The 24,076-nt window shown below is 42.1% G+C and overlaps 1 protein-coding gene across 1 annotated transcript in view; it reads right to left on the bottom strand.

Annotated features, from left to right (window-relative positions):
• The window catches only part of TECTA (tectorin alpha), a 65,187-nt gene that overhangs the window by 28,913 nt on the left and 12,198 nt on the right, over nucleotides 1-24,076 (bottom strand). Inside the window, exons 6-10 of the mRNA XM_011383588.1 lie at nucleotides 21,996-22,408; nucleotides 15,532-16,102; nucleotides 13,062-13,654; nucleotides 11,177-11,750; nucleotides 6,603-7,204 (exon numbers count right to left, since the gene is read on the bottom strand). Of these exons, the coding sequence (XP_011381890.1) occupies nucleotides 6,603-7,204; nucleotides 11,177-11,750; nucleotides 13,062-13,654; nucleotides 15,532-16,102; nucleotides 21,996-22,408 (2,753 nt within the window). The remainder of the gene's footprint in view (nucleotides 1-6,602; nucleotides 7,205-11,176; nucleotides 11,751-13,061; nucleotides 13,655-15,531; nucleotides 16,103-21,995; nucleotides 22,409-24,076) is intronic.

Consider the following 24,076-nt stretch of genomic DNA (forward strand, 5'->3'; position numbering starts at 1 on the left):
CTCTCAATCTCGACTCTGCTGAAACGTTGCATATTCTATTAAGCAAGATTATCTGAGCCCATTATCAGAATTAATCACTTTCTCATCTGGGCAACCAGAACATGTTGTTCATACTCCTCTTGTATTCTTCTCCACTGTCAGCCAAGATCAAGCACATGTACACTACTAGTGAAGCACACATCACGATCTGCCTTATATTATGATCAGTTGTCTACATTTCTATCTCAGCTACAAGATTATGAGCAACTTGAGGGTAGAACCCACACTTCATTGATCTTTATATCCACCTTCTCCTGCTATATGCTGGGCACCCAGCACAATGCCTCACACAGAGATGGCACTTGACACATTTCCTCCCATATATTTTTTAATTCAGAAAACAAAGAAATTCCTTAATGTAAAACTCCAGAACTGCACTCCCCCTGAACTATTTTGATTCAGATGAGCCATATCCAATAACTCATGGTTGGGTGATTGTGTGATGGAAAACAGAGATGGCTTTGAGGGCTAGGAGGAGAGCTGGTCTTCCTTGTGAGAGAAGTAGATACCGTTCCTATGCAATATACTGAGATTGCTTTCTGAATACCTTCACTTTCAGAAATACCTTCACTCCTGACTTCCTAATTTCTCCCCTCTCTAACATCCCTCCCCCATTCCCACTGCACTGCTTTAGTTTAGACTCTCATCACATTTCACCTCAGCTATTGAATGCTCTTCTAACTGGTCTCCCTGCTCTGGTATTGCTCCTCTCCTCCATTCTCTTACTAATGCCACTCCAGTATTTCTTACTGCAATTGAAAGAAGTTAATCCAATACTTAAAACTTCTCCATGGCTTGAATAAAATGTTTGATATGCTAAGCACATAGCACAGGTTTTCCAGGAGCTGGCCTCTGCCTCTCAGACCCAATCTACTTACTTCCACCATTCTAGCAATATCCAACACTTTGCAGTTCCTCCAAATGAACCAAATTGCATCCTTCCATCCTGCCATTTCTTTTGCTGCAAGAGTGGTAGTGCTCTCTGTGTCCCGCCTGAGGTCACCATCCTCAGCTATGTGACTATGGGCTAATAACTCACAGCTGGCCTTGGCGCCACAGGAGTCACTTGACCCAGGAGGTTATGACACCCCTCCAACTCCAATCACCCTTCCCCATCCTAAGGGTAGCCCTCATGTCAGAGGGCTATGTTTCGGAGCTCCTAGTGGCCCAAGTGAAGTTGTTCTCTAGCCTGACCACATCCTTGCTGAGCTCTCTTCTTCTGGTGCTTCCCTTACTTTCCCAAGATTACCCTTCTCAGACTCTGCCTCTAAGGAAACTGATCTAAGACACCATGATGCACTTCCCCTTGTCCCCTCTCTCTATAAGCAATATTCACCTTTCAATTTCAACTGAGCTATCTCCTCTTCCACAAATAGTTTTCTAGGCAAAATTCATTCATTCAGTAGACATCAATTTGGCACCCCTGAGTGCCAGGCACTATACTCAATGCTGTAATAAAGCACAGGGCCCTTTTCTTAGAAACACAGGGCCCTTTTCTTAGGAGCTCACAGGCATGTGGAGAGGCAAGTACATAAACAGATGATAATATTATCTGATCAAAGGAACAATAGAGATAAATAGATGCATTAACACTGGACTCAGCTTAGGGACAGAATCAGGGATGTCTGCAGAAGATGGTACTCATACCTGGTGCGGGTAGCATGTGTAGATGTTGGCCAGTTAAGAAGAAATGAGAGCAAAGAAAAGGGAATCCCAAGAAAAGAGCAAGAGGACAGAAAATAACTGATAAATATGAAGAATTACAACAATTTAGTACAGCTGGAACATAAAATGTAGCCTTGCAGTGGTGGGAGATAAAGATGAAGAGGTGGAGAGGGCTTGCATCATGGAAGTCCTCATATTCATTGTCATACATGTCAGAGAGGACCATGAGATAAAGTCAGATTAACACCCATTCATTTTGAAAAAAAAGGAGTCTTCAGTGATCTTAATAAGAGAACTTTAGTAGAATGATGAGGTCAGAAATCAGATTTCAGAGGTTAAACAGCAAATAGGAGATATGGAAACAGACATAGCTCTCTCCAAGAGTTTGGATAGAAAGAGGAGGAGGGATTGGATAGAAGCTAGTATAGAATTGGGGTCAAGGTTTGTTTTAGAATGAACATATTTATGGGTTAAAACACAGGAGGGAGAGGAGATGACAGATGAGCAAGATGCTTGGAAGGAAGAAGATGAAGAGGCTGCTGTAATGGGTCATTTCAGTGACAGGATGTAGGAAGGTGGAAGGAGGAGGGAGATCATCCTGGAGACCACAATTTTCTCAATGGGAGGCCCAGAGACGGAGTGACCTGGGCTGTGTGTAAAATACAGAACACAGATGTGGAAGCACACTGAAGGAAGTATAGGCCACAAGGACTCCCACATGCCTTGAAGACTCAAAGTAATACATTAAAACCTTTGCACCCAAAGGCTCCCATGTGCCAGCTTGCTTCTCTTCCTGAGATTCACTGTGTTCTATATTCTTGGCTACTAAGTGTCAAGCAGGAGGCAAAACCTTGGGGAGGCAATCTAATGGGATTAATGCTAAGTAACTGTAGGTTCTGTCATTGCCCAGGAGAACCCTGAGAAAGAAATGCCCTCTGTCTCAGACAGGCAGGCTCCAAAACCACATAATGCCACCTCCATCCTGACATCACTGCTGGCTTGGAAACAGAGCCTGATGGGTGGAGAAGAAAGGCACAGAGGAGGAAGAGAAGAGGGCAAGGGGAGAAGTATGGGGAAGTATATTTCAAATATTTAAGTGCTGGAAATAAGACCACATATTAGATTTTTAGTAGGTTACTTTCCTCTAAACAACTGGCTCTGATTTGCTTCTATAGGCTGTTCAGCTGTTCTGAGATCTCCTCATATCCTATACTTTGCTCCCCTTCTGGATCTTCATTGATGCTTCCTTTTTGTAGAAAGCCCTTACCTCATTCTTTGCCTGGCTAATGTACTCCTTCAGGGCTCAGCTTAGGTCATCTTTTCCAGAAAGCATTTCCTGAAGCCCTCTGCTGGCTTAGGCAACCCCTCTCTTGTGCTCCTATGAATCTACATGTGTCACATTTTTATAGCACTTCACAAGACATTCATATTCCCTGAGAACAAGTCTCTCTCTCTCATACTAGACCCTGAATGCTATTAGGACAAAAGTTACATTTGATTCTTTTTTTTTTTTTTTTTTAACTATTGTGGCTTGGCATGGAATAGGCATCAATATAAGCTCATCAAACTAGTTAGAGCTAAAGTGACCCTTAAAACCTTACTCTTCTCTGATGGTCACAGGTTTGGCAATCAGTGATAAAGACACTGACTGTGAGGGTCCTCAAAATCTTCCCCTTAGCCTGGAACATCACGGACTCAGCTGGAAAGCTAAGGTAAATAGCGAAAGAGGCCATCCCTATTGAGCTCTGGCTGTAGACAGCTGAGATGTGGGCTGCTACAGTGCCCAATCACCTTCTGTAGCTCACCCCATAACCCTGTTTGGCATATAGATAGCATATTTATTTCTAGTTTTTCTTGGCTTAATCTATGTCCTCATGTCTTCCACTACTGCTTATTGCAGGAAACGGTCAGAGTCATAGAAGGTCACTGTGTCCCAAGGAATCACTTCTATGTCACCTACATTTCTAAAAGAACCAGCAATGACCTGGAGCTCTGCACTATTTTCCCTGGCATTTCTTTGCATACTGTCATTATGATGACCATTATTCTTTTCTCAGGGAGACATGGTGACTAATAATAACATTATGGAAAAAACAAATGCAACTCATTGAACAAACGGATCCTGTAATTCATATTAATAATTCAAATAAAATGATAAATCTAACTCTCAGGCTCCAAAAGAAAAGAACCTTCAATACATCCTGAACTTGGCCTTCTTGTCAGAAATTTGAAAGCTCTATGGCCTGTTCCCAGCTTGGGCACTTAGGACAGCTGGATGACTTGGAAAGTTGAGCCTTGGCAAGGAGTCTCCTTACCCCTTTAATCAATTTCTCCTTGGTGCTCATTATTGTCTAATTACTCTCCTGTTGTGGATTAACTTGTGTTTCCAAAAAGATATGTGGAAGTCTTAACCTCCAGGACCTATGAATGTGACCTTATTTGGAAATAGGGTCTTTGCAGATGTAATCAAGATAAGATCATACTGGATTAGGGTGGGCCTTAAATCCAATGGCTAGGGTTCTTAAAGGAGAGAGAGATTCGGCACCAAGAAACAGAAGACGCAGAGGGAAAAAGCCTATGTAGAGATGAAGGCAGAGACTGGACCTATGCTGCCACCAACCAAGGATCACTTACAACCACTAGAAGCTAGAAAAGAGTCCTGGAACAGATTCTTCCCTAAAATATCAGAGGGAGCACAGCCATACTGACACTTTGATTTCAAACTCCTAGCCTCTGGAACTGGGAGAGAATAAGTGTCAGTTGTTTTAGGCCACCTAGTCTGTGATAATTTATGAGGGAAGCCCTAAGACACTTAGACACTCCTTCCTTTCCATCTTTTTATGGGAGGAAGAAGAAAGCAGTGCGATTCTCACATCTCTTGATTTTAGCCATGAGTGCATTGTATGAAATTAAAGCAGGACACATGCCTGGAAGATCAGCTGACCCATTAGGCCTTAGCCCTAAAGCAAAAGGAAAGGGAGTGAAACAGTGAGAGTAGAAAATAACTATCATGAAAGAGAGAAGGGATAATGTGAACAAGAATAAGTGCCCATAAAGATCCAATGGTCTACAGGTGAAAATAACTGGGTCAGAAAACATGTATAGTCCCAGATGTCTATATACCTAAATACTGAAAGCATGTAACACAAGGCAGAAAATGCAATTTCATAATACATTGGATGGGACAGGACCTATGAACAGATTATATTTTAAAAGTAGGGGGGAAAAAAAAAGCCCTGAAAGGTAAAAAGGTGAAAGAATGTTGAGTGTCAAGGTGATAAGAAACAGAATGAAAATGTATAAATCTAAGGATAGGAACACATCAGATGAGGAGAGAAAGACAAATACGATGCAACCTACATGGACAAAATAATTGATGTTTGTTTTAACACATGTGATGAAACTGGAGTAGTGAGAAGTTATTGTAATGAGCAGCTTCGACCATTCATACATTTGTTGGAAACGTTATGGGACTAAAGGCAAAGCATCTGATATATTCCTAATTTGCCTCAATGGTAATTTAATCTCCTAGGTTGCTGCAAAAGTGACCAGCAGCAAAATGAAAGTCTAGGAACCTTGGAAGAAAGGGGCTATTATATCATCTCTTTCACTCACTTGACAAATGTTTTGAGTACCATTACATGTATATTTATTTAACATAAAGATAAATTAGGTATGGTTCCTGCCCTCAAGAAACCCACGATTAGGACTGAGTTAGACATGAATATCACAAAAAAATTACAGTATGATTAATGCAATAATGTATACAGTAACCAACTGTTATGAGAAGCATAGAGGAAAACAATCAGGGGTTTAGGTATAACATCCAAGAAAGGAAAGAAGGAGCATAATGAGACCTCTGCCTTAGATGCTAAGAAAGCACATTTTCCAATAAATGTGAAAGGGAAGACAGTTTATGAAGCTTTGAAACTTCTCTTTGTCAGAGAAAGAAGTTTAAGAAATCCTAAATCGGTAGAGTTGCCTGTGGACTCTTTAGCAACAGCTCAGAATTTTAAAGAGAATGTATACAAGATGAAAAACAGTCCCCTTAGAGATAAATTATGTGACAGAACAGTGAGAATGATGTAGAAAAGCCAACACCCTAAATCACCTCCTCCAAAATGCTAAGCCAGTGGGTGTTGGCTGGTTTGTTTGTGTCCAAGTTATGCTCAGAGCAAGGCCTTGGACAAGGAGTGGCTGGGCCTGCTGCTGGTCTGACATGCTTAGGCTGAATCAGGAGTGCACAGAACTCCTCAACTACTACTTGTTCCTATCTTTACGGTCAAGGGAGTGAAAAGGTAGAAAGGGGGAGTTTAGGCCTAGGTGAATAGAGAGACTGTAGGAGAGCCCCTGAGTGCTCTAAATTCTTACAAGACTCTTGAACTCCTGAATCCTGTGAGAGACAACAGGGAGACTGGAAAAGGGAGAAGGAGCTAAAGCAGGCAAATACCATTCTGATCCCAAAAAAGGGAAGGAGGTGGATTAGACAACAGTATCACTGACAGATGCCTAATTCTGGGTGTGTGTTCTCTTTCGACAAGTGGAGTGACTGCCCAAGGCCATATGGCATTAGCTAGGCTGGGATTCAAATCCAGGTCTGTACTCTCTCCAACATACTCTGCTACAATATGAAAAGTATTATTTCTAGAGCTGGCTTTATTTCTAATTTTTGCCTGTGACTTGGGTAGATCATTTTTCTCTCTGAGGCTCAGTTTCCTCAGTTTCCTGTAAGATAAAGAGACAGAAAATCTCCAGGACTCTCTTCTAACATCCTGACTATGTTTTTCCTTAGATTCTGAACCAGCATGATTCAGCTGCAGTTTGACTTGCCGACCCAGGACCCTTGTCCCTGTGTCTCCATGACTCCCTTTCCTGGAGTCTGGCCTGTGACTACTCACCAGAACTGTGTGTTTATAGGCCCTGTGAATCACTATGCTGTAGCCAAACACAGTCACGTCCACCTGCTTGACCCACAAAGCCAGTGACGTGTCCCGGTCCTCATTCTTAGCTGTGACAATGAACTTGGGGAAAGCGTCTGAGCTTGGCCTGTTTCCTGTAGTACACAGAATGAGCGAGCAGCTGGTCTGGAAGTCAAAAGGGTAGTCATCAAAGGTCAAGTAGTGGCCATAGCCCGAGACAATGCAGGAGGCATCGGTGCGAGCCTGACAGTAGTACAGGCCGCCCTCCTCCATGCAATACTCATCTTCCTTGCAGGAGACGGTCTCACAATGGACGCTGTTGTCTGTGCCGTTGCAATAGCAGAAGATCTGGCAGTCCAAGTCCACCCAGAAGGTCTCATTGGTGGCAAGTTGATGCCCCTCGAAGTTGCAGCCACACTCGCTCCGGGTGACACACTGGTTGCCTTGCAGGGCGTAGCCCTCATCACACTGACACCCCTCAGAGCAGCTGTCCACACAGATGGGGCCCAGGGCCAGAGTCTCACAGGTTTCCGTACATGTCATACATTCCTCAAAATGGCTGTTCTCCGGGCAGTCCAGAGCTACAAGTGGTCAAGGAGAAAACAAGGTTGAGAAAAGGACAGAAGTCAGAGATAGAATGTGAGTGCACTCATTAGCATACAAGTGTGCGCATGCATGTGTATGTATGTATGTGTTGTGTTTGTACAATGCAAGGAGCTTGATGAATACCATGTCATCCTCATTTGGGGTGATCAAAGGCTCAGAGAAGCCTTCACTCCTGTGCTCCTCTCATGCACTTAGCTTTACATGTAGAAGATTTCAAGACTGTGAGACTGTATTGAGCTCTTGCCACATGCAAGACACTGTTCTAAATACTTTAGTGTAACCTTTCTCAACAACCTGGAAAGTAAGAAAAGTTTTATCATCTGTATCTTATAGATGAGAAAACTTAAATTTGGTGACTTAACCCAGCTAATAAGTGCTGGAGAGAGATTTGGATCCAGATGTTCTAACTATAAGTCTTCTGACTCAAAACCCTGGATAAAGAGTGTGCTGGAGAGAACAAGTGCTGTGGGTACCATCTCTGAGCTTTGGTTTCTTCTTTTATTAAACAAGGACAATATTTACCTAGCCAAGTTGTTCTGAGGATTAACAAATGAATTTAATAAGTCTACAGTAGATCTCAATAAAATTATGCCCTTTCCCTTCTTTACACTTCCTTCTATTATAAATAGGCTTTATTTAGGTATTTTTACTCTACAAATTGATCTTTCCCTTTGTCTTTCATTTCTCTGATCTGCCACTTTCTGACCTCTTCTATTTTCTCACCACCCTCTGCACATGGTCACCTCCACCTCCTTTGCTCACACTCTTTTTATAATCTATATGGCTCTCACAAAGCCAAGTTCTACCCATCCTTCAAGTTTCATTTCAAACTGCACTTCTGCCCAGAAGTCTTTCTCGATAGATCAAGTTTTTGAGTCATGAAGCATAGTACATAAAAAGATAACAGCACATGTTGCTCACCATGGAATTCCAGGTAACCTTCTCATTCTCTTTATCATTTTAATTTGTCAAAGTTTGACATGAGCAGAGATGAATCCAGGAGCAGAGAAGAAATCTACCTACAAATTTGTGTAGTCTAAAGATCTGGGAAGGTCCCCACCATCTCTTGGGAGAATAAGATCTTGCATTTAAAACTCTCTTTAGCTCTAATGCATATTAACACTCTTTAATGGTATTTCAGAATCCGAGAACACAAAGGATGATACAGAGAATTAAACTGCATGGTAATAATAGCTCTGCTGGCAAGTATCAACTCAACAGACCTGTACCATGTACTGAAAGCGATCATTTTTTTCTCTGGGCTAAAGGACTACCTCCATTCCCATTGACTAAAACACCACACAGCTTTGGCGTTGAAGGCTAGTTTAGCACTGATAAAAATATGTCTGTATAGAGGGATTTTCACATTTGTCTCTACATTATGAACATTATAACATTTACTGCAGGTTTATGGTGATAACAAATAACATGACTTATTTAAATGGCTCTCGCTTTATGACTTATCGTGTTGTCTGAATTTGTCTGAAAGTCTTGGACATAGAGACACGAAGTAATAAACTTCCCCTGGCCCCTGAAATGCCTCTGTGAAATTGTTTAATTGGGCAGACTGGCTCTGCCTACAAGAGGGCTGGTTAAATATATCTGAACACAGAAATTGTGGTTGTCTCTTGCTAGGCCCAAGCAAGACTGTGTTCCTGCTTTGCAACTATTGCCCAGTCTAATTCCCACTCTGTAAGACTCTGACCAGATTAACCCCTTAGTATCCAGAGACTTGATTAATCAAATGTGCATTCTCCAGTACTTCTCCCAGACCCATGTACACAAGGTCTGGATGAGACATATTGTAGGATGTCTCAAATTTGAGCCCTGGCCCACTGCCCGAAAAAGCCATGTCCCATGTGGATGCTTCTGTCCACATGTCTCTCTCTAAAAAAGGCCCTCACAAGAGTGCAGACCCCGATGAAGGATGATGAGAAGCTATTCTTAGCAGCCATCACACCAGGAAAAGAGAGACTCATCACCATCCCACTACACTTACTTTACACAAATAATGCCACCAAACTGTGCTCTCTGCAGTACAAAAAAGCAACCCAGAAACACTTCTTGATAGGCAGAAGTTCATAGTCCAACATAATGGCACGGACACAGCCTAACAACAAACTAGATTTGGTATGGGGTAAACTCAGTAATCCCATGCCATGAATGAATTACACCTAGAAAGCTGAGTGAGGGAGAAGGAACAGAGGTTATATTAGATAAACTAGAGATAGGACAAAGGATTATGAGGAAATTAGATTAAAAAGAAGGCTTTGGGAAAATATTACAAGGTTTCACTAGATGTGGTGGTCAATAGAGCCTTGGAGCCTCTCTCTCTGAAGGTGACTTTATGAAAAGGGAATGCTCCCAGAATTCTGGCTTTAGGATTCACAGCACCTGCTATTAGTCTCTCTCAAGGGTGGTTAAGGTTCGCCAGGGATATAACCACCCTTTTCTGAGATGACAGCCACCAAATGCTCCACGTGTACCTTGAACTTACAAAGCTCAGATTTAAAAAAATGAGTGTGTGATTGTGCATGTGTGTGTGTTAGTTCTTAGCTCTAGGATGTTTCTGTTGAAAAGGCTTAGAGGTAAAGCAAGAATACTCCAATAGCAATGCGTAAGCCTCACCCAGATCTTGGTTTCTAATAACATTCCCCAAAAAAAGGAATCAGGGCTTCTTGGAGTAGCAGTTGATTCTAGTCTCAGACAGGGGAAAGTTAAGAAATGAGTATGGGGCATTTTGCCATGCCAGAAAGCAAGCAAATGACAGAGACATGCCAAAAGGACATAGGAGGCAATTTAAAGGGGCTCCCACCGGCCAATTCTGGAACAAATTTAACATTAAGATAATTATCGAATGCAATATGAAGTATAAATCATTTAAAAAATTAAAAATTTGTGTGTCTATATTGATAAGATAGATGACTGAGATAGATAAATGCATAGATGGATGGATAGGTAAAAGGCAGAAAGGCAGAAGAGAAGGGAGGGTTCTTGTTTACAGTAGAATGACATACGCTGACTAATAAAGGAAATATAAACTTAATTATTTAAGTGCAATTTACTTTCAAATGGAGAGAGAGAGTGAGAGAAAATGGAAAGCAAATGGGGCAAAATGCTAACAACAGTTTAATCTTGGTAAAGGGTATACGGATATTCTTGCAACTTTTCTGTAACTTTGAAATTATTTTAAAATAAAAAGTTTTAAAAATAAATCTAGATAAAAAGATAACAGAAGAGAGATAGACATATGTAGAGGATAGACCCTTAATGGTGGCATTGGTTCTTTTTGGTGGGAATGGGATGGGTGTTGAAATCCAGGTTGAGCAGTCCTTGCTTCAGGTGTGGGTCCCACTCTCCCAGCCATTCCTTCTATCCTTCCACATTACTCCTCCCTGCGGCCTTCCAAATAACCAAGGGTGTCATATGGCAGGTCTTCCTAGCAATTATTCTAATTATTACTTGACCTACTGAGAGAGGTCAGATACTCTGGGGACAAAATTAAAAAAAAAACAGCAATATGCAACTCTCTTAATAGCCATTGCCAAGCTTGCCCCAGGGCTCAGTGTTAACCCTATTCTATGAAAGTCATCCTGACTAATTACCTTCTAGTGAAATGAATTGGGCCCTTCTTTGCACCGAGGGAGCCATCACAAAGTTTGCATCATGACACGTGTTAGATAAAACCATCAGTCAAAAGGATGGCAAACTGTTCTACAATGAAGATATATTAGGTAATTACAGACAAATATAAAGGTGAGAAACAATTTGGTTTAGGGTGATGGACCTTCCAGAGGACATCTCAGACTAGGAAAGGTGTATACAGGAATTAGATTGTCCTTGAGTTCAATTCCAGCAGGAAGAGAAGTCCTGAGGAAGAAGATCCAGTATTTCATTTATTCCACCACCACCCAGTTGACCTCCCCCATAATGTAGCCCACACTTACGGCAGAAGTCATAGGTTCGCCAGGGGCCCACCTCCACATCAGCATTCTTGCAAGCACTTGCATACCGGGCCACAGAGTCACAGAGTTCTGACTCATTGCCTCCGCTCTGGCACAAGCGAAAAAGGCAGGTGCGGTAGTAGGCGGTGACATTGACCACCCCATGGCACTCTAAAAAGGAGCTGTTGTAGGGGTCATTGATGATGCCACACCTGGAGCGGCTCCGATAAAATTTGAGCAGCTCTGAGTCATTGTTGCAGGCCTTCAGCAGGTCTCCACACTCCCCATTGCAGATCTCCTCAAAAGTTGTCCAGCTTTCCAGGAATACTGCCAGGTTATCTGTGCACTTGCCATTGGGGAGACAGAACTCATCGCTAGCATTAGCATTGAAGAAGCCACACAAGCCCCCAGTGCAATTAAAGTAAGTGGTGGAGAGCCGGATGTACAGCAGACCTGTGTCTGAATATTGGACGCTCACAACGCCTCTGGATTCTACTGTAGTACTGTGTTTGTTTCGATAAATTTCCAGCTTCTCGGAAGGATGGAAAAAAGGTAATTCCACTTCCTGACCATTCAACTGAAAAATTAAATTACTATCATCAATCCCAGCTACACACAGAGTACCCACAATTTCCCAGGCTATGAAACAAAGACAAGGCTTAGCCTTAGGACTAGCCTTTTGAGAACTGTCAAGAAACTGGAGGTCTGTAGAAACCACACAGATACCACCTGTTCGTTCATGGGTATCTTTGTTCTTTTATTTCTAAACTTCTCTGATTCAACACATTTGCTGTTTATTTCAGTATGTATGAGACTTTAAGCTAGCCTAAAACAAAATTTAAATGTGAGCAAACTTGTCTTATATATGTGGCTTCCTCCTGCTGCCTGACACCTTTTCACAGACAACTAACTCTCCTTCTTCCTCACCTTTCTGGTTCCTTCCTTTCCCTTCAAATCATACTTTTTCTGTGTCCCAGCCCCTTGGTGGCATATAATATATACCTAATTATCTAGCTGTCCATTTACCTATGTACCTCTTACTATTCTTTTAATAAACTAATCTCTGCTGGTGTATCAATAGAATGAAAACATGGCCCTTTCAGTTTGTGCATGTGTGTTTTATTACGTCTTTGAACATTAACTTTTATTTTCTTAATTATATTTCATGTGATATTAGGAAATGCACGTTAAACTGGGAAAAGGGAGATCCACCCTCTCTGTGTATCCCCAACTCTGCTATTATTTAGCTTGAGGCCCACATCCCTGATGTAGCCCTTCGGGATCTTCATGTGAAAACAAGGAGTTGCACTAGATGATTCCTAAGATTCCTTCTAGAACTAATGATCTATGAGTCTGGATGCCTAATCCTGGGTATTTTAGATAAAATCAGAGGGGCAGGAGGCACCATGGCAGGCACCCTTTGCATTACCCCACATGGATTCCCAGGGTAAAGAGCACAGGCTCTGGAGTCAGTCTGCCCAGGCCTGACTCCCATTCTATGGCTGTGTGTCCTTGAGGAAGTTACTTAACCTCTCTGTGCCTCAGTTTTCTCATCTGTAAAATAAGGACAATAATATATACCTCATAAGATTAAATGTGACACTCCTTAGAATAGTGCTTGGCACATAGTAAACATCCTATGAGTATTTGTTATTATGGAGAGCCAGTCCTGCTATACCTGTCTAATCTGAAAATTCCCAGCTTCACTCCATTTCTCCACTTGTTGGACTTTTTATTTGGAGCTGATATTTAGGAAATGTTCTCATTTTGGAGTCATTGCCTTCCTAGCATTCACTCCTGATCAGAGGCAGAAAGGCAGATCTGAAAAATATGGCTCCTTCACTTGCATGACTAATGGGAAAACCCTCAAGGGAAGCAGGAGTCTTACCTTGACTTCTGAAGCCCCGACTCCTCCTATCTTAACCTCCTGGTTGGCTACCAGGATCCGAAGACCTCGCAGCCAGGCAGGCCCTGCATCTGGTTTCTTCTTGTTGATGTCTATTTCCAAGTACTCTGGCCTCTCAGGGCAGGTTTTGAGCAGCGTATAGGAGAACTCGGAGGGGAAGGTGTAGGCGGCTCCGTCAAAGGTGTGTAGCACCTGATTCTGGCTGAGCAGGCACACGGTCTCACGCTTGGGGAAGCAGCCCCGGTAGCCGTCCTCCACAGCGCACACCTCTCCGCCCCGGCAGGTCTTGTTGAAGCAGTACACATCGCCGCCCTCCTCGCATAGGCACTGCACTGTGCAGTTGGCTGTGGCCCAGAAAAATTCCCCCATGGCGTAGTAGTGTCCATCGAATTCACAGCCGCACTTGTGCAGCGGGACACACTGGCTGGTGCTGAGGACAAAGCCTTCATTACATTCGCATCCCTCTGTGCATGGCATGGCACAGTTCTGAGAGGCCGTCAGGTCTGAGCACGTGTCAGGACAGCTGCTGGTGCACACGGAATAGTGGCTGAAGCTCGGACACTGCACAATGGACACTGACGTGGGGTAGAGAAGAGAGTATGACAACAAGGTCAATGACCCAGGTGTTAGCAGCCAGAAGCCACCACGCACAGGAGTCTGGCGGAAGAGCGCTCCCTCCATTTAGCTCCTAGAGTGAGTGCCAAGCAGCCACTGGTTTTGGGAAGAGAGACTTGAAGTTGCATCTGTAGAAACCAGCTCAAGGGCTTTCCTAATAACTACTGAGCAATGTGATTGACTTGTGAACTTTGACTCTCATTTGACCATCAAGATCTTCAACTGGGGGACATATAAGTTGTTCCGATTTTAAAGAGCATGGCCCATTATTAGGAGGAAATAACTCCAAATTGCAGGAGAAATTAGAAATGTAACTATTAGAGGAATAATTTGAAAACATGAAATTTCTAACAGGAAGGTACTTAAAATACCTGAGTGACCAAAGAAAATTGTGAAAATGAATTCTCTGGGATATTAAAAATAAAAAGGAATCTGGCTATCTGAAAAGAACCTGTGTGCCTGTTCTACCAGAAGATTTGATTCAAATTAGAACTAGATGCCTTCTGAAGGCCCTTCTTGCCTTAGAAACCTTCAATTCTTATTTTAAGAACATCTGAATCTATGTAAATGTTTTGATCTAGTTGAATCCGACAAGTAAGGTCTCAAGGGACTGATAAACTAGCTCTCCAATTTAAATATGATTTATACCACTGACCTTAGAGAAGAGAGAGGGAGAGAGGGAGGTAGGGAGAGATTGAGGAAGAGAGAGGGAGAGGAATGTGGAAGATAGGAAAGCAGTACTACTAGAGAAAAATATAGTTTATACAAGGATCAAAGAGAAGCTATATTCAGTCTCAACTTGAGTCAAGATTTGGTTGTTCCAGTCATAATAGAGGCTGGTCAGTTGCAAGGAGAAAAATACACTGTCTTTTAATAATTTGACCAATATTCAAAGAATTGAATCTGTTACATGATGACTTATGTGAATCCAACCTATACTGATAGAATTAAAATCTTCCTCTGGTCTTGGAACTTAAATAAATTTTTAAATCTTCTCAATTCCATAGTGCTTCTCAAATGCATGGTATATATTTTCTCTTTGCTCATATGGAGAAAAACAAGGACCAGAAAAGAAATAAAGTTCCAAGAAGCTGTTTTTTGTTGGCCTGTTTTAAAAATTCACATAACTAAGAAAAGATAGAGAGATTTAAGTGAGAGAGAAGGGGAGGGGTGGGGGAAGCAAAATAACTAAGTGGTATGAAACACTTAATTCCAAAGTATAACTCAAAAGATACTGAGTCAGGGCTTTTCCTAACCACTTAGCATTTCAGAAAAAGGGCTTCTTTCCTGGTATGCTATACTTTCCATCTGCCACTAGCAGCAGCAGGTCAGCCAAAATGCTGCAGGGCAAGAGACACAAAACCTAAACTGGCTGAAAATGGAGAAGAGTGAGCCAAGGAACAAATGCTGTCGGTTCCACTCGGAGTTGAATTACTTTTCCAAAGCCTGGTTTTGCTTACCCAGGCCAATGTTTGCATTTACTAAACAGCCACAAAGATAGCTACCTACACCTCTGAAAACCCCACCTCCTTGCTCAACTCTGGGACTTCCATCCCCTGCTTCAGCCCTCCCTCCGGCCAAGCATTTCTTGCTATGCATTTCATGTTTCCAGGCCATTTATGCTCATCAGTGGTTTCTCGTTTTCTGGCTATGATATTGGGTGGGGAAAAAAATAAAGATCCTTTTACAGTTCATTCTTCATAGTTTCTGACATTTCAACCTCACTTTCACTGTTAGACAATTTGTCTTAACAAGGAAATTTTTGAGGAGCCCAGAAATACTCTCCCTGCCCCCCTGCACAAGAGCGGCCTTTCATTTGGATGGGATGCCAGCTTACCACACCCAGTCTGCATTCGCCAGTCTCCAATTGGAATACCAAGGGCTTGGCACACAAGGGCATAGGCCTGGATGGCTTGACAGAGGAGTGTCCCGTTGTCCCTCACACTGCATAGGTCATACACGCAGCTGTGCACAAAGGCTGTGGGATCCACGACAGTGCCACATTCCCACAGGGGACCATCCGTCTTATTGAGGAAACCACAGTAGTCGGAGCCAAAGTAGAGGGCCTCGGTGATAGCATCGCATTGGGTGCAGTTGTCCATACAGCCTGAGTCACACTTCCACTCGGCATGGTAGACTCGCCAGCTCTCTCCTAGATCCAGGACAGACATGGCTGGTCGACCGTCCGGACGGAGGAAATCATCCAGCGGGTTTTTATTGTAGTTCCCACAGAGCCCACACGTGGAGTTTATATAAGAGCCTGGGATGGAAATGGAGGCATAGTGCTGGCCATCAAATGTTACTAAAAGCCCAAAATCTGTTTCCACGGCAGTAGACATGCCACTCTGGTAGATTTTCACTGTCCCCAAGTCTAAGGTGATGGGCAAAGAAGTCACTAGGTCATTAACCTGCCAACAACAGTAATAGTAAAAGGTCGATGAGCAGGTTCCAAGGCAATGGGTCCAACTGAGATCAGGAAAGTGAAGCAAGGCAACTCAGTGCTCCAGAGAGAACACCCTTCCCCGCCTCAAACTTCCTGGGCTCTAATGGGCTTGCCTCCTATTAAGGCAGAGGCCTGGATGAACCCCTGAGAGCAGGCCGAGTATTGTGCATTTAAACTGTGACACATGTATTACTAGCACCACTCTGGACTCCTCTGGGGACCAGGTGGTTGTCAACTTTCCCTGCTGGCTCTAGAGCTAGTTTTAAGTCTCTTCTTGAAAGACTAGTTACCTCACTTTTTCTCTTTACTCTTCTAAATCTATTCCTTAAATCACAGCTTAAGTCACATATTTTCCATTCCCCCCTCAATGTCTTTAGCACTCCCTTATCCCTCCTCCCAGCTGAAGTGTATACTATAAACCATTCCCCACATTTAGTACTGAGGCTACCTTGGTATTATTCTCTGACTATTTCACCCAGCCACTTCCTGATACCAGAACCATTTCCTGGAATCATTGACAACAACAAATCTGAACACCTACTGGGTACATAGCACTATGTAAGGTGCTGAGAAATACAGAATTAAAAAAATAATCACCTCTGCTCCTCATGAGCTCTCAGTCTACTGAGGAAGAGAGTTACAAATGACATTTATAATATACTATAATATAAAATATATATAATATAATATATATTTTAAATATGTGTTAATAGGTGAGGCAATGAGAGAACAGTAAATGAACACTTCATCTAGCCTGTGGAAGTCACATAAAGCTTTTTAGAGGCAATTAAGTCTGACTTGGGTCTTTAAAAATAAGCAGAAGTGGCAAAAGAAAGAATGAGGGGCAGGGAATTCCAGGACAAAAGAATAAAGGCAGGGTGGTTACAGTCATCAGGGTGGTACTGGACTGCAGAGGGAAGGGGTAGACAGAGATATAGCAGGAGACATGGGTGAGGTCCATTCATTCATAGAATACTGATTTAGCTTTTTTTGTATATAAAGCACTGTTCTAAGAGCTGGGAATTAGTAACAAGCAAAAAATCCCTGAGTCATGGAATTTATATTTCAGGTGAGAAAACCAACAACAAACAAAATAAATAGGTAAAATATATAAATATGTTGAAAAAGTGTTCTGCAGAAAAATAAAGCAGGGAATGTGGATTGAGAGTTCTAGGGAAGGGGTTTTCTAATTTTAAATAGGATGGTCAAAGAAGACCTCACTGGAAAGGGGACATTTGAGGTGTCCATGCTGTTATCTTGGGGAAGAGTGGCTTGCACAGATTGGATAGCCAGGCCCTAAGGTGAAGCGTGCCAGGGCACTCTCAGAACCTCAAGGGGCCAGTGTGTCTGGAGCAGAGAGAGCAAGGAAAAGGTAGAGGTAGATGATGTCAGAAAGATAAGAAGAGCCAGAACAGGTAGGGTCTTTCAGCCATTGTGAAGACTTTGGCTTTGACTGAGTTAAGAGGATGTCTAGAGCAAAAGATCGACATGATCTGACTTGCGTTTTTAGAGAATCACTCTGGTGTCTGTGCTGGGAATAGGCCTTGGAGGGCCTTTGAAGTCACGTTTTAAAACAAAACAAAACAAAGCAAAACAAAATTCCATAAACAAACAAACAAAAAAGAAAAAAAACAAATAAAACAGCTTGGATTTCTCTTCTGTAGGTAGAGCCCCAAAATGTTTTAAATGAGGAAATGGCAGAGACATACTTGCATTTTAGAAAGTCCATTCTGACCAGCATGAAGGACTCATTGAAGTATGTCAAAATTAGAAGCAGAGAAACCAGACAGGCAACTGCTGCTACAATACAGGAGTGATAGAAGATGGAGACAAACTACAAATGGACATGGAGATGGAGGGATGAGCTCATGGAGTACACTCAGCAGGTCCTGGTAGGTTTTTGCAGTGGGGAATGAGAAATGGAGGAAAAATCAAGAGTGCATCTCAAAAGTCTAGCTCACCTGAGCAGGTGGCTTAATAAGACTCCAAAAGAGAAAGACCGATTTTTTTCTTTTTCCTAGCGAATGTGCTAGCACCTATAGACATCACATTTGTGGGCTAGGATTGAATGGCTAGTCCCTCTGGAACTGACTATAACTGCACACAGGCTTTCCAAGCTACCTGATGCATACTGATTTCTGGCACATGAGAAGGACAAGGATCTTCAGTGCCACTATTGTTGCTACTTTATGAGTTGTCTAAGAGGTAAGACAACAGCCTGTCTAAGCATTGCCTCCAAGATTTACCATGGCGGATATCATGTACAATTCTTTGTTTCTAGAGATTAGTAAGACTTAAGGGGGAAAGGGGACAAAAAAAAAATATGCTTGAGAAATAAGCCATCTTACAGAGAGGTAAAAGTAAAAAGTAAAACCTAGGAGTTGATTAATTTATCTGTATTTCCTAGGTAGCAGGTCGGCTAACGAGCGTGAAAGAAGTCATACTATAAGGAAAGTTAACCAGCAAGAGCCCTAGATGATTACTAGGTATTGTTCTATGCTGATGTGTAGAAAATGAGATCTTGTCCAAGGCTGGTATAATTGTAAATGCCAAATACAGCTGACCCTTGAACAACATGGGTTTGAACTGTGCGGATCCACTTACATGAGGATTTTTTTCAGTAGGTAACTGTAAATGTACTTTCTCTTCTTTATGATTTTCTTAACATTTTTTTCTAGCTTACTTTAGCGTAAGAAAAGAGTATATAGTATATATAACATACGAAATACATGCTTATGTTATTCGTAAGGCTTCCAGTCAACAAGAGGCTATTGGTAGTTAAGTTTTTGGAGAATCAAAAGTTATTTGCAAATTTTTGATTGTGCAGGGGGTTGGCGCCCCCTGCATTGTTTAAGGGTATATCCACTGTTGAATGTGCTCCTTTCCTTTCACTTAAGCTCCCGCTAACAAAAGGCAGTCTTTTTTTCTCAGAAATCATGGGGTAGACTGTCTCTGGATATTGCAACAGTCCCCACTAGTTTCCCTGCATTAAATCTTGTCCCACTCAGACTAACTTTATCTCTAGGCCAACCATAGGGACCAGTACTTCAGTTTATACCTTTTTTCCTGGTGTAAGTGTTCCCCTTTCACTCTTACATGTGTCTCAGTTTAAACCACAAATTATAAGGTCCTTGTGGTTCTAGCTCATAGTGCTCAGAGTAGAAACTCCCAGAGAACTCTTACCCCAACACATGAATCTTAATTCATTCCTTTGGTCCTAGTCCTCAACTCATGATTAATCTCAACTCTTTGTTTCCCTTCTTTCCCTGTATTCTAATCATTTATCTCTTTGATGGTATCTCTCCCTGGATGTGGGCGTGGGCATGGTTAGGGGAGAGAAGTAGAATCTTAGGAACATAGGTCTTAGAATGGAAAGAGATTTCAGTGGGAATGGCAATGTGGTAATGAGCAAGTACTGAGTGTCTACTGTGTGCCAACCTTTGTACTAGATGTCACACACATGGCTATTCTATTTCATTCTCATGACAACCTTAGAAGGTCTTTATCATCTCCTCCTTTTGTAGATGAGGAAATTAAAGTTCAGGGCTTGCATGAATTATAGTTGACAGGGCCTAAATGTCACTGATTGGGCTCCAAAGCCATGCTCTCTCCATTACTCCCTGCTGCCTCTATCCCAGTGCTGGGTAGAGGTAATCAAGTCCAAACCACAGCCCCAGAGCCCTGCCTCTTTGACACTATCATCCCATTTTATACATAGAGAAAATAAAGCTCAAAAAGGCTCTCTGCTGGCAGTGGTGGCACAGGAATTGAGCAGCTCTGACTCCAGAGTCCAAGAGCTCTTCCACCATGTGCTGATCAGCCTTGGCACTTTTTCCCTGGAGCCCCTTAAACTACTAGGTTTATCTGGGGAAGAAACAGGAAAACTACTAAGTGTTAGCTAGAAGGAGATGTTTATTATATATGAATTTTATCTGGCTTTCTTTGGTTCCCATTAGCATATATAATCCTATGTTGTTTATTTTGTTACTTGAGAACAGTTTAAAGGGAGGAGGGCATATATGGAATCCACTTTCTAACACCAACATGCAGAGAAAGGTGACCTCTAGTCGGCAAGAACAGATCGTAGTAGCAGCGGTGCCTGGCTTGGCCCAGTGTGTCTGAAGAAGTCAGTTGCCTTGCAGGCATATTGGGCTCCTTCTTGCTTCCTATCCCAATTTCACCCTGTGTGGGAACTCTGCCATTCTCCAAGCCACCCCCAACCCCAGCAGAGTAGGCATATTCAGAGACACTTGGAAGCCATTTAGCTTGCAGCTGGAGTCACGTGACTTTCTTTTAAAACATTTACATTCACATTCATATCTCTCTGCTGCTGCAGAAAATTGAGGAATCTATGCCCTGTACTTCGATGATGAAAAAAAGCCACGCAAAATTAGCAGAGCTGCAGTTCCTGAAAAGAATGGCAGTGCCCCTTCCTTCTAAAAACGTCTGACTGTGAGTGCAAAAAAATTTTAATCAAAATGGAAAGTAGGAATAAAGCACAAAGCTTTCTTTTTCAACTATAGATGTTATACATACCATCCTCACAATACAGGAAGTAGAGGAAAGCTAATAAACATTCTTCTAGCTTGAAAATGTTAGTATCTACAGGGATAAGTATAGTGAGTGCTCAAAAGCACAATATAAAATTAAAGGAGAAAAACTCCAAACTTCTGTACCCGAACTCTTACCTTTGATTTGAAATATAGAACTGTCCCTAGGGAGACTAACCAAATAACAAGGAAAACTGGAATTTCAATCACAGTAATAGCTCACTTTTCTAATTGTGACACTGATAAACCTAGGAAGAGCAGAACCAGAAAAAGTGAAATTAGTTCCCCAGTTCTGCCTTTTGTTGAACATGCTGCATCTATTAAAACTACAATACATTGTTAAAAAGAAAGAAATCCCTGCATTGGCATCGGTTCTCTTTGTAATCTTTATGATGACCTCCATGCTTGGGAATTAAGGATTGCACAGGGTTGCAGCAATCAATCCCTTGTGGTCCTGGTTATTATATGATTGCTTGAATAAATACATGGTTGCAACAAGGTCTTCATTAACATTATGAAAATTAGAGCCTCCACATATTGAGTAATTGCTAGTGGCTTTTTGCTCTTCCTCTTTTGTCAATGCTCCTGCTTGAAATCCAGGTTGACAGTGACAGAGATTATTTGCATATGCTAAAAAGACCAACAGAGAGCCATGCCCTTTTCTCTTATTTCCAGCAGAAGTGGGCAATTCTGTTAGAGGGGTGTTTGGGCAAAGCTTTCATGGGACCTTCCTCCCCAGGTTTCAGTACAGAAGTCACTAAGCCCTCTCCAGGTGCTTGCACAGACAGTACCTCTGGAAACACAGATCAATTTGAAGTTTTCTCTGAGAATGAGGCAGCAGCTCTAGGGCAAACAGGACAGGGGTGAGGATTGTTAATGAAAGGCTATACTGAATTATGGGTTTGTACTTTGTGTTTACACCAGCTCCAGGGCATGGCTCTGTGGCTACCATTGTTTCAAGTCAGGTGCATGACAAACTGAACTTACCACTTGTCCCAGTTACTGTTGAGTTTGAATGTTTGCGTGTATATATGTGTGTACATCAGTGTTTATGAAGGAACCAGGAATGTAAATGTACTTTAAGATAAACAGAAGATAGATGTGTCAAAGAGGGAGCTTAGATTATCTCTCGTACAATAAAATTTAGCTTAGTAAAGAATTTTACAAGGTATTTGCAAGGCAGAAAGAGCAGTGAATCTCTTTGGTACAAACAGTAAATAGTAGAACCAGTAGATCTAGGTAAGTCTTCCCCAGGCTAAAAACTCTCCAGCTTCTCCATCTCCCTGTGAAGGATGGAGAGGGTCTCACCTTGACTTTTCCATAGCTTCCTTTGGGGATGAGAATCTTGTAGCCATTCACCTCCACAGAGAGCTCCTTCACCCAAGAGACAGCTGAGCCCCCACGGTGCTCATTCTTGGCCTCCACACTGAAGAAGGGGAGGCTGGAAGTCTGCAAACACTGCCGTGCCAACAGATAGGCACATGACCCTTGGAAGTGAAAGAGGAAGCCATCGAAAGTGTGATAGTGAGGCTCCCCGAACACTACGCACGTACTGGTCTCCATGGGGCTGCAGTAGAAGAATTTGCCTTTGGGTTCGCACATTTCGTAGGGGCTACAAGAGGCCTCCTGGCAGTAGATCTCATTATTGAAATCCAGACAGCGGCACTTGATGGTGCAGTTCAGATCATCCCAAAACACTTCCCCTCGCCGAAGGAACTGTCCTGAGGAATAATGACATTAGAGCCAACATTTATTGAGCACTTACCCTCTGTGCCAGGCATTGGGTAAATGTTTGACTTGCATTATATCATTTAATCCACAAAAGAACCCTAGGACATATGTATTGTTGCTCTCACTTGACAAGTGATGAACAGGTTTCAGAGAAATTAAATAATTCATCCAAGATCACTCGGCACCTCAGTGGTGAAGCTAGGATTCCAAGGGAGTCTGTCTGAATCCAATCTAAGCTTTTGGCATAATATTTTCCATGCTAATGAACACACTCTCATACAAGGAAAGACACACTGTCTTAATCTATGAGTGAGACTATGACACCCAGGAGTCATACCCTTTCTTTCAGCAATAACAGAAAGGATATTCCAAAAGAAGGCACAGTTTACTCAGGTTACTCAGCAACACCGTTCACTTGTTCACTTATCCACTCATTCAGCAAACATTTGTTGGAAGCCCAGTATGTGCCAGAAAGGGTCAATAGGATAAATCAGGAGTCAGACCTACAAATTTAAATCCCAGTCTTCCTGAGAAGATTTTAGAAAAGGCTGACCTCTGGTTTGGAACATTCCAGGGCTCATAAATCCTGCAGATGTTGCAGACAACTTACAACTACATAAGTTATCTTCTCTCTTGCTCTAGGACCTGTGCAAGTCCAGTACGTCTCTCTCTGTATCCACTGACAGAAGTTCTTAACAGAATCTGGGTCAGGAGCACAAGGTGGAGGGGGAGAGGAATGCTTTAAAGGGATGTGCTCATTTTAAAAATATTAATTACCATTTATTTGGTAGATAATCTGTTGTTAAAACCATTTCCCTAAATAAATGCTCTCCCCATCAAAAACTTTAAAATTTGCCAGTTGTTTATATCAACCTTCAATTGAAATAGTCTTTGTTTGGGGATCAGAGTCAAGAGAACTGAACAATGGCCACAACTCTGCAACCAATTTCTATTACTACTGACTTAACTTCCATCTGTCTCAGTTTTCTAACCTGTAAAATGTGGACAATGCTATTTTCTCATCCCTGCCTCATGGGGAACAGTGATGCTATAAAAATTTGGCACACATTGATAGATAAAAGGGCATTTATAAACTGAGAATTTTACAACTGTCTAAAAAGGAAAGTATCAAAGATACAACATTGAGAAATGTAAATAACGTCATAGACCAGGAGTAACTATAGTGTGAAACTGTAGTCTGAAAAGGTTTCTTATGTTTTTATAAAACTGAATAGCACAAGACTGCAAGACTAACCCAAGCAGAAAGCATGGGTGCCTCAGTAACAGTCCTTTCTATCTTTGTCAGCAGGAACAGTTATGTCTAAACAAGCAATTACGTTTCATACTTGTTAAGAATAGGGCCCTAAAATGGGATAATAAATTTATTCACATTCCTAGTAGGTCATATGCATCAGCTCTGAAAAAAAGGCCCTTCAAACCTCAAAAATATTTGGCACTAGTCCAGGTTGAATATATTGTAACAGCCTCCACTGTAATTTCCAGTCTCTGCTTTTTCAGGTTTCCAATAAATGAGAGGAAAACGCCTTTGAATAGAGGAAGTTTGGCCCAAAAGGTAGACTCTCTGAGAATATTTTGCTTGTGAAATGATGATATAATAAATCAGCTCCATGCAGCAGCTCTTCCCTTGCTATTACCCA

This window comes from Pteropus vampyrus, unplaced genomic scaffold (genome assembly GCF_000151845.1).
Source record: "Pteropus vampyrus isolate Shadow unplaced genomic scaffold, Pvam_2.0 Scaffold528, whole genome shotgun sequence".
Classification (NCBI taxonomy): Eukaryota; Metazoa; Chordata; class Mammalia; order Chiroptera; family Pteropodidae; genus Pteropus; species Pteropus vampyrus.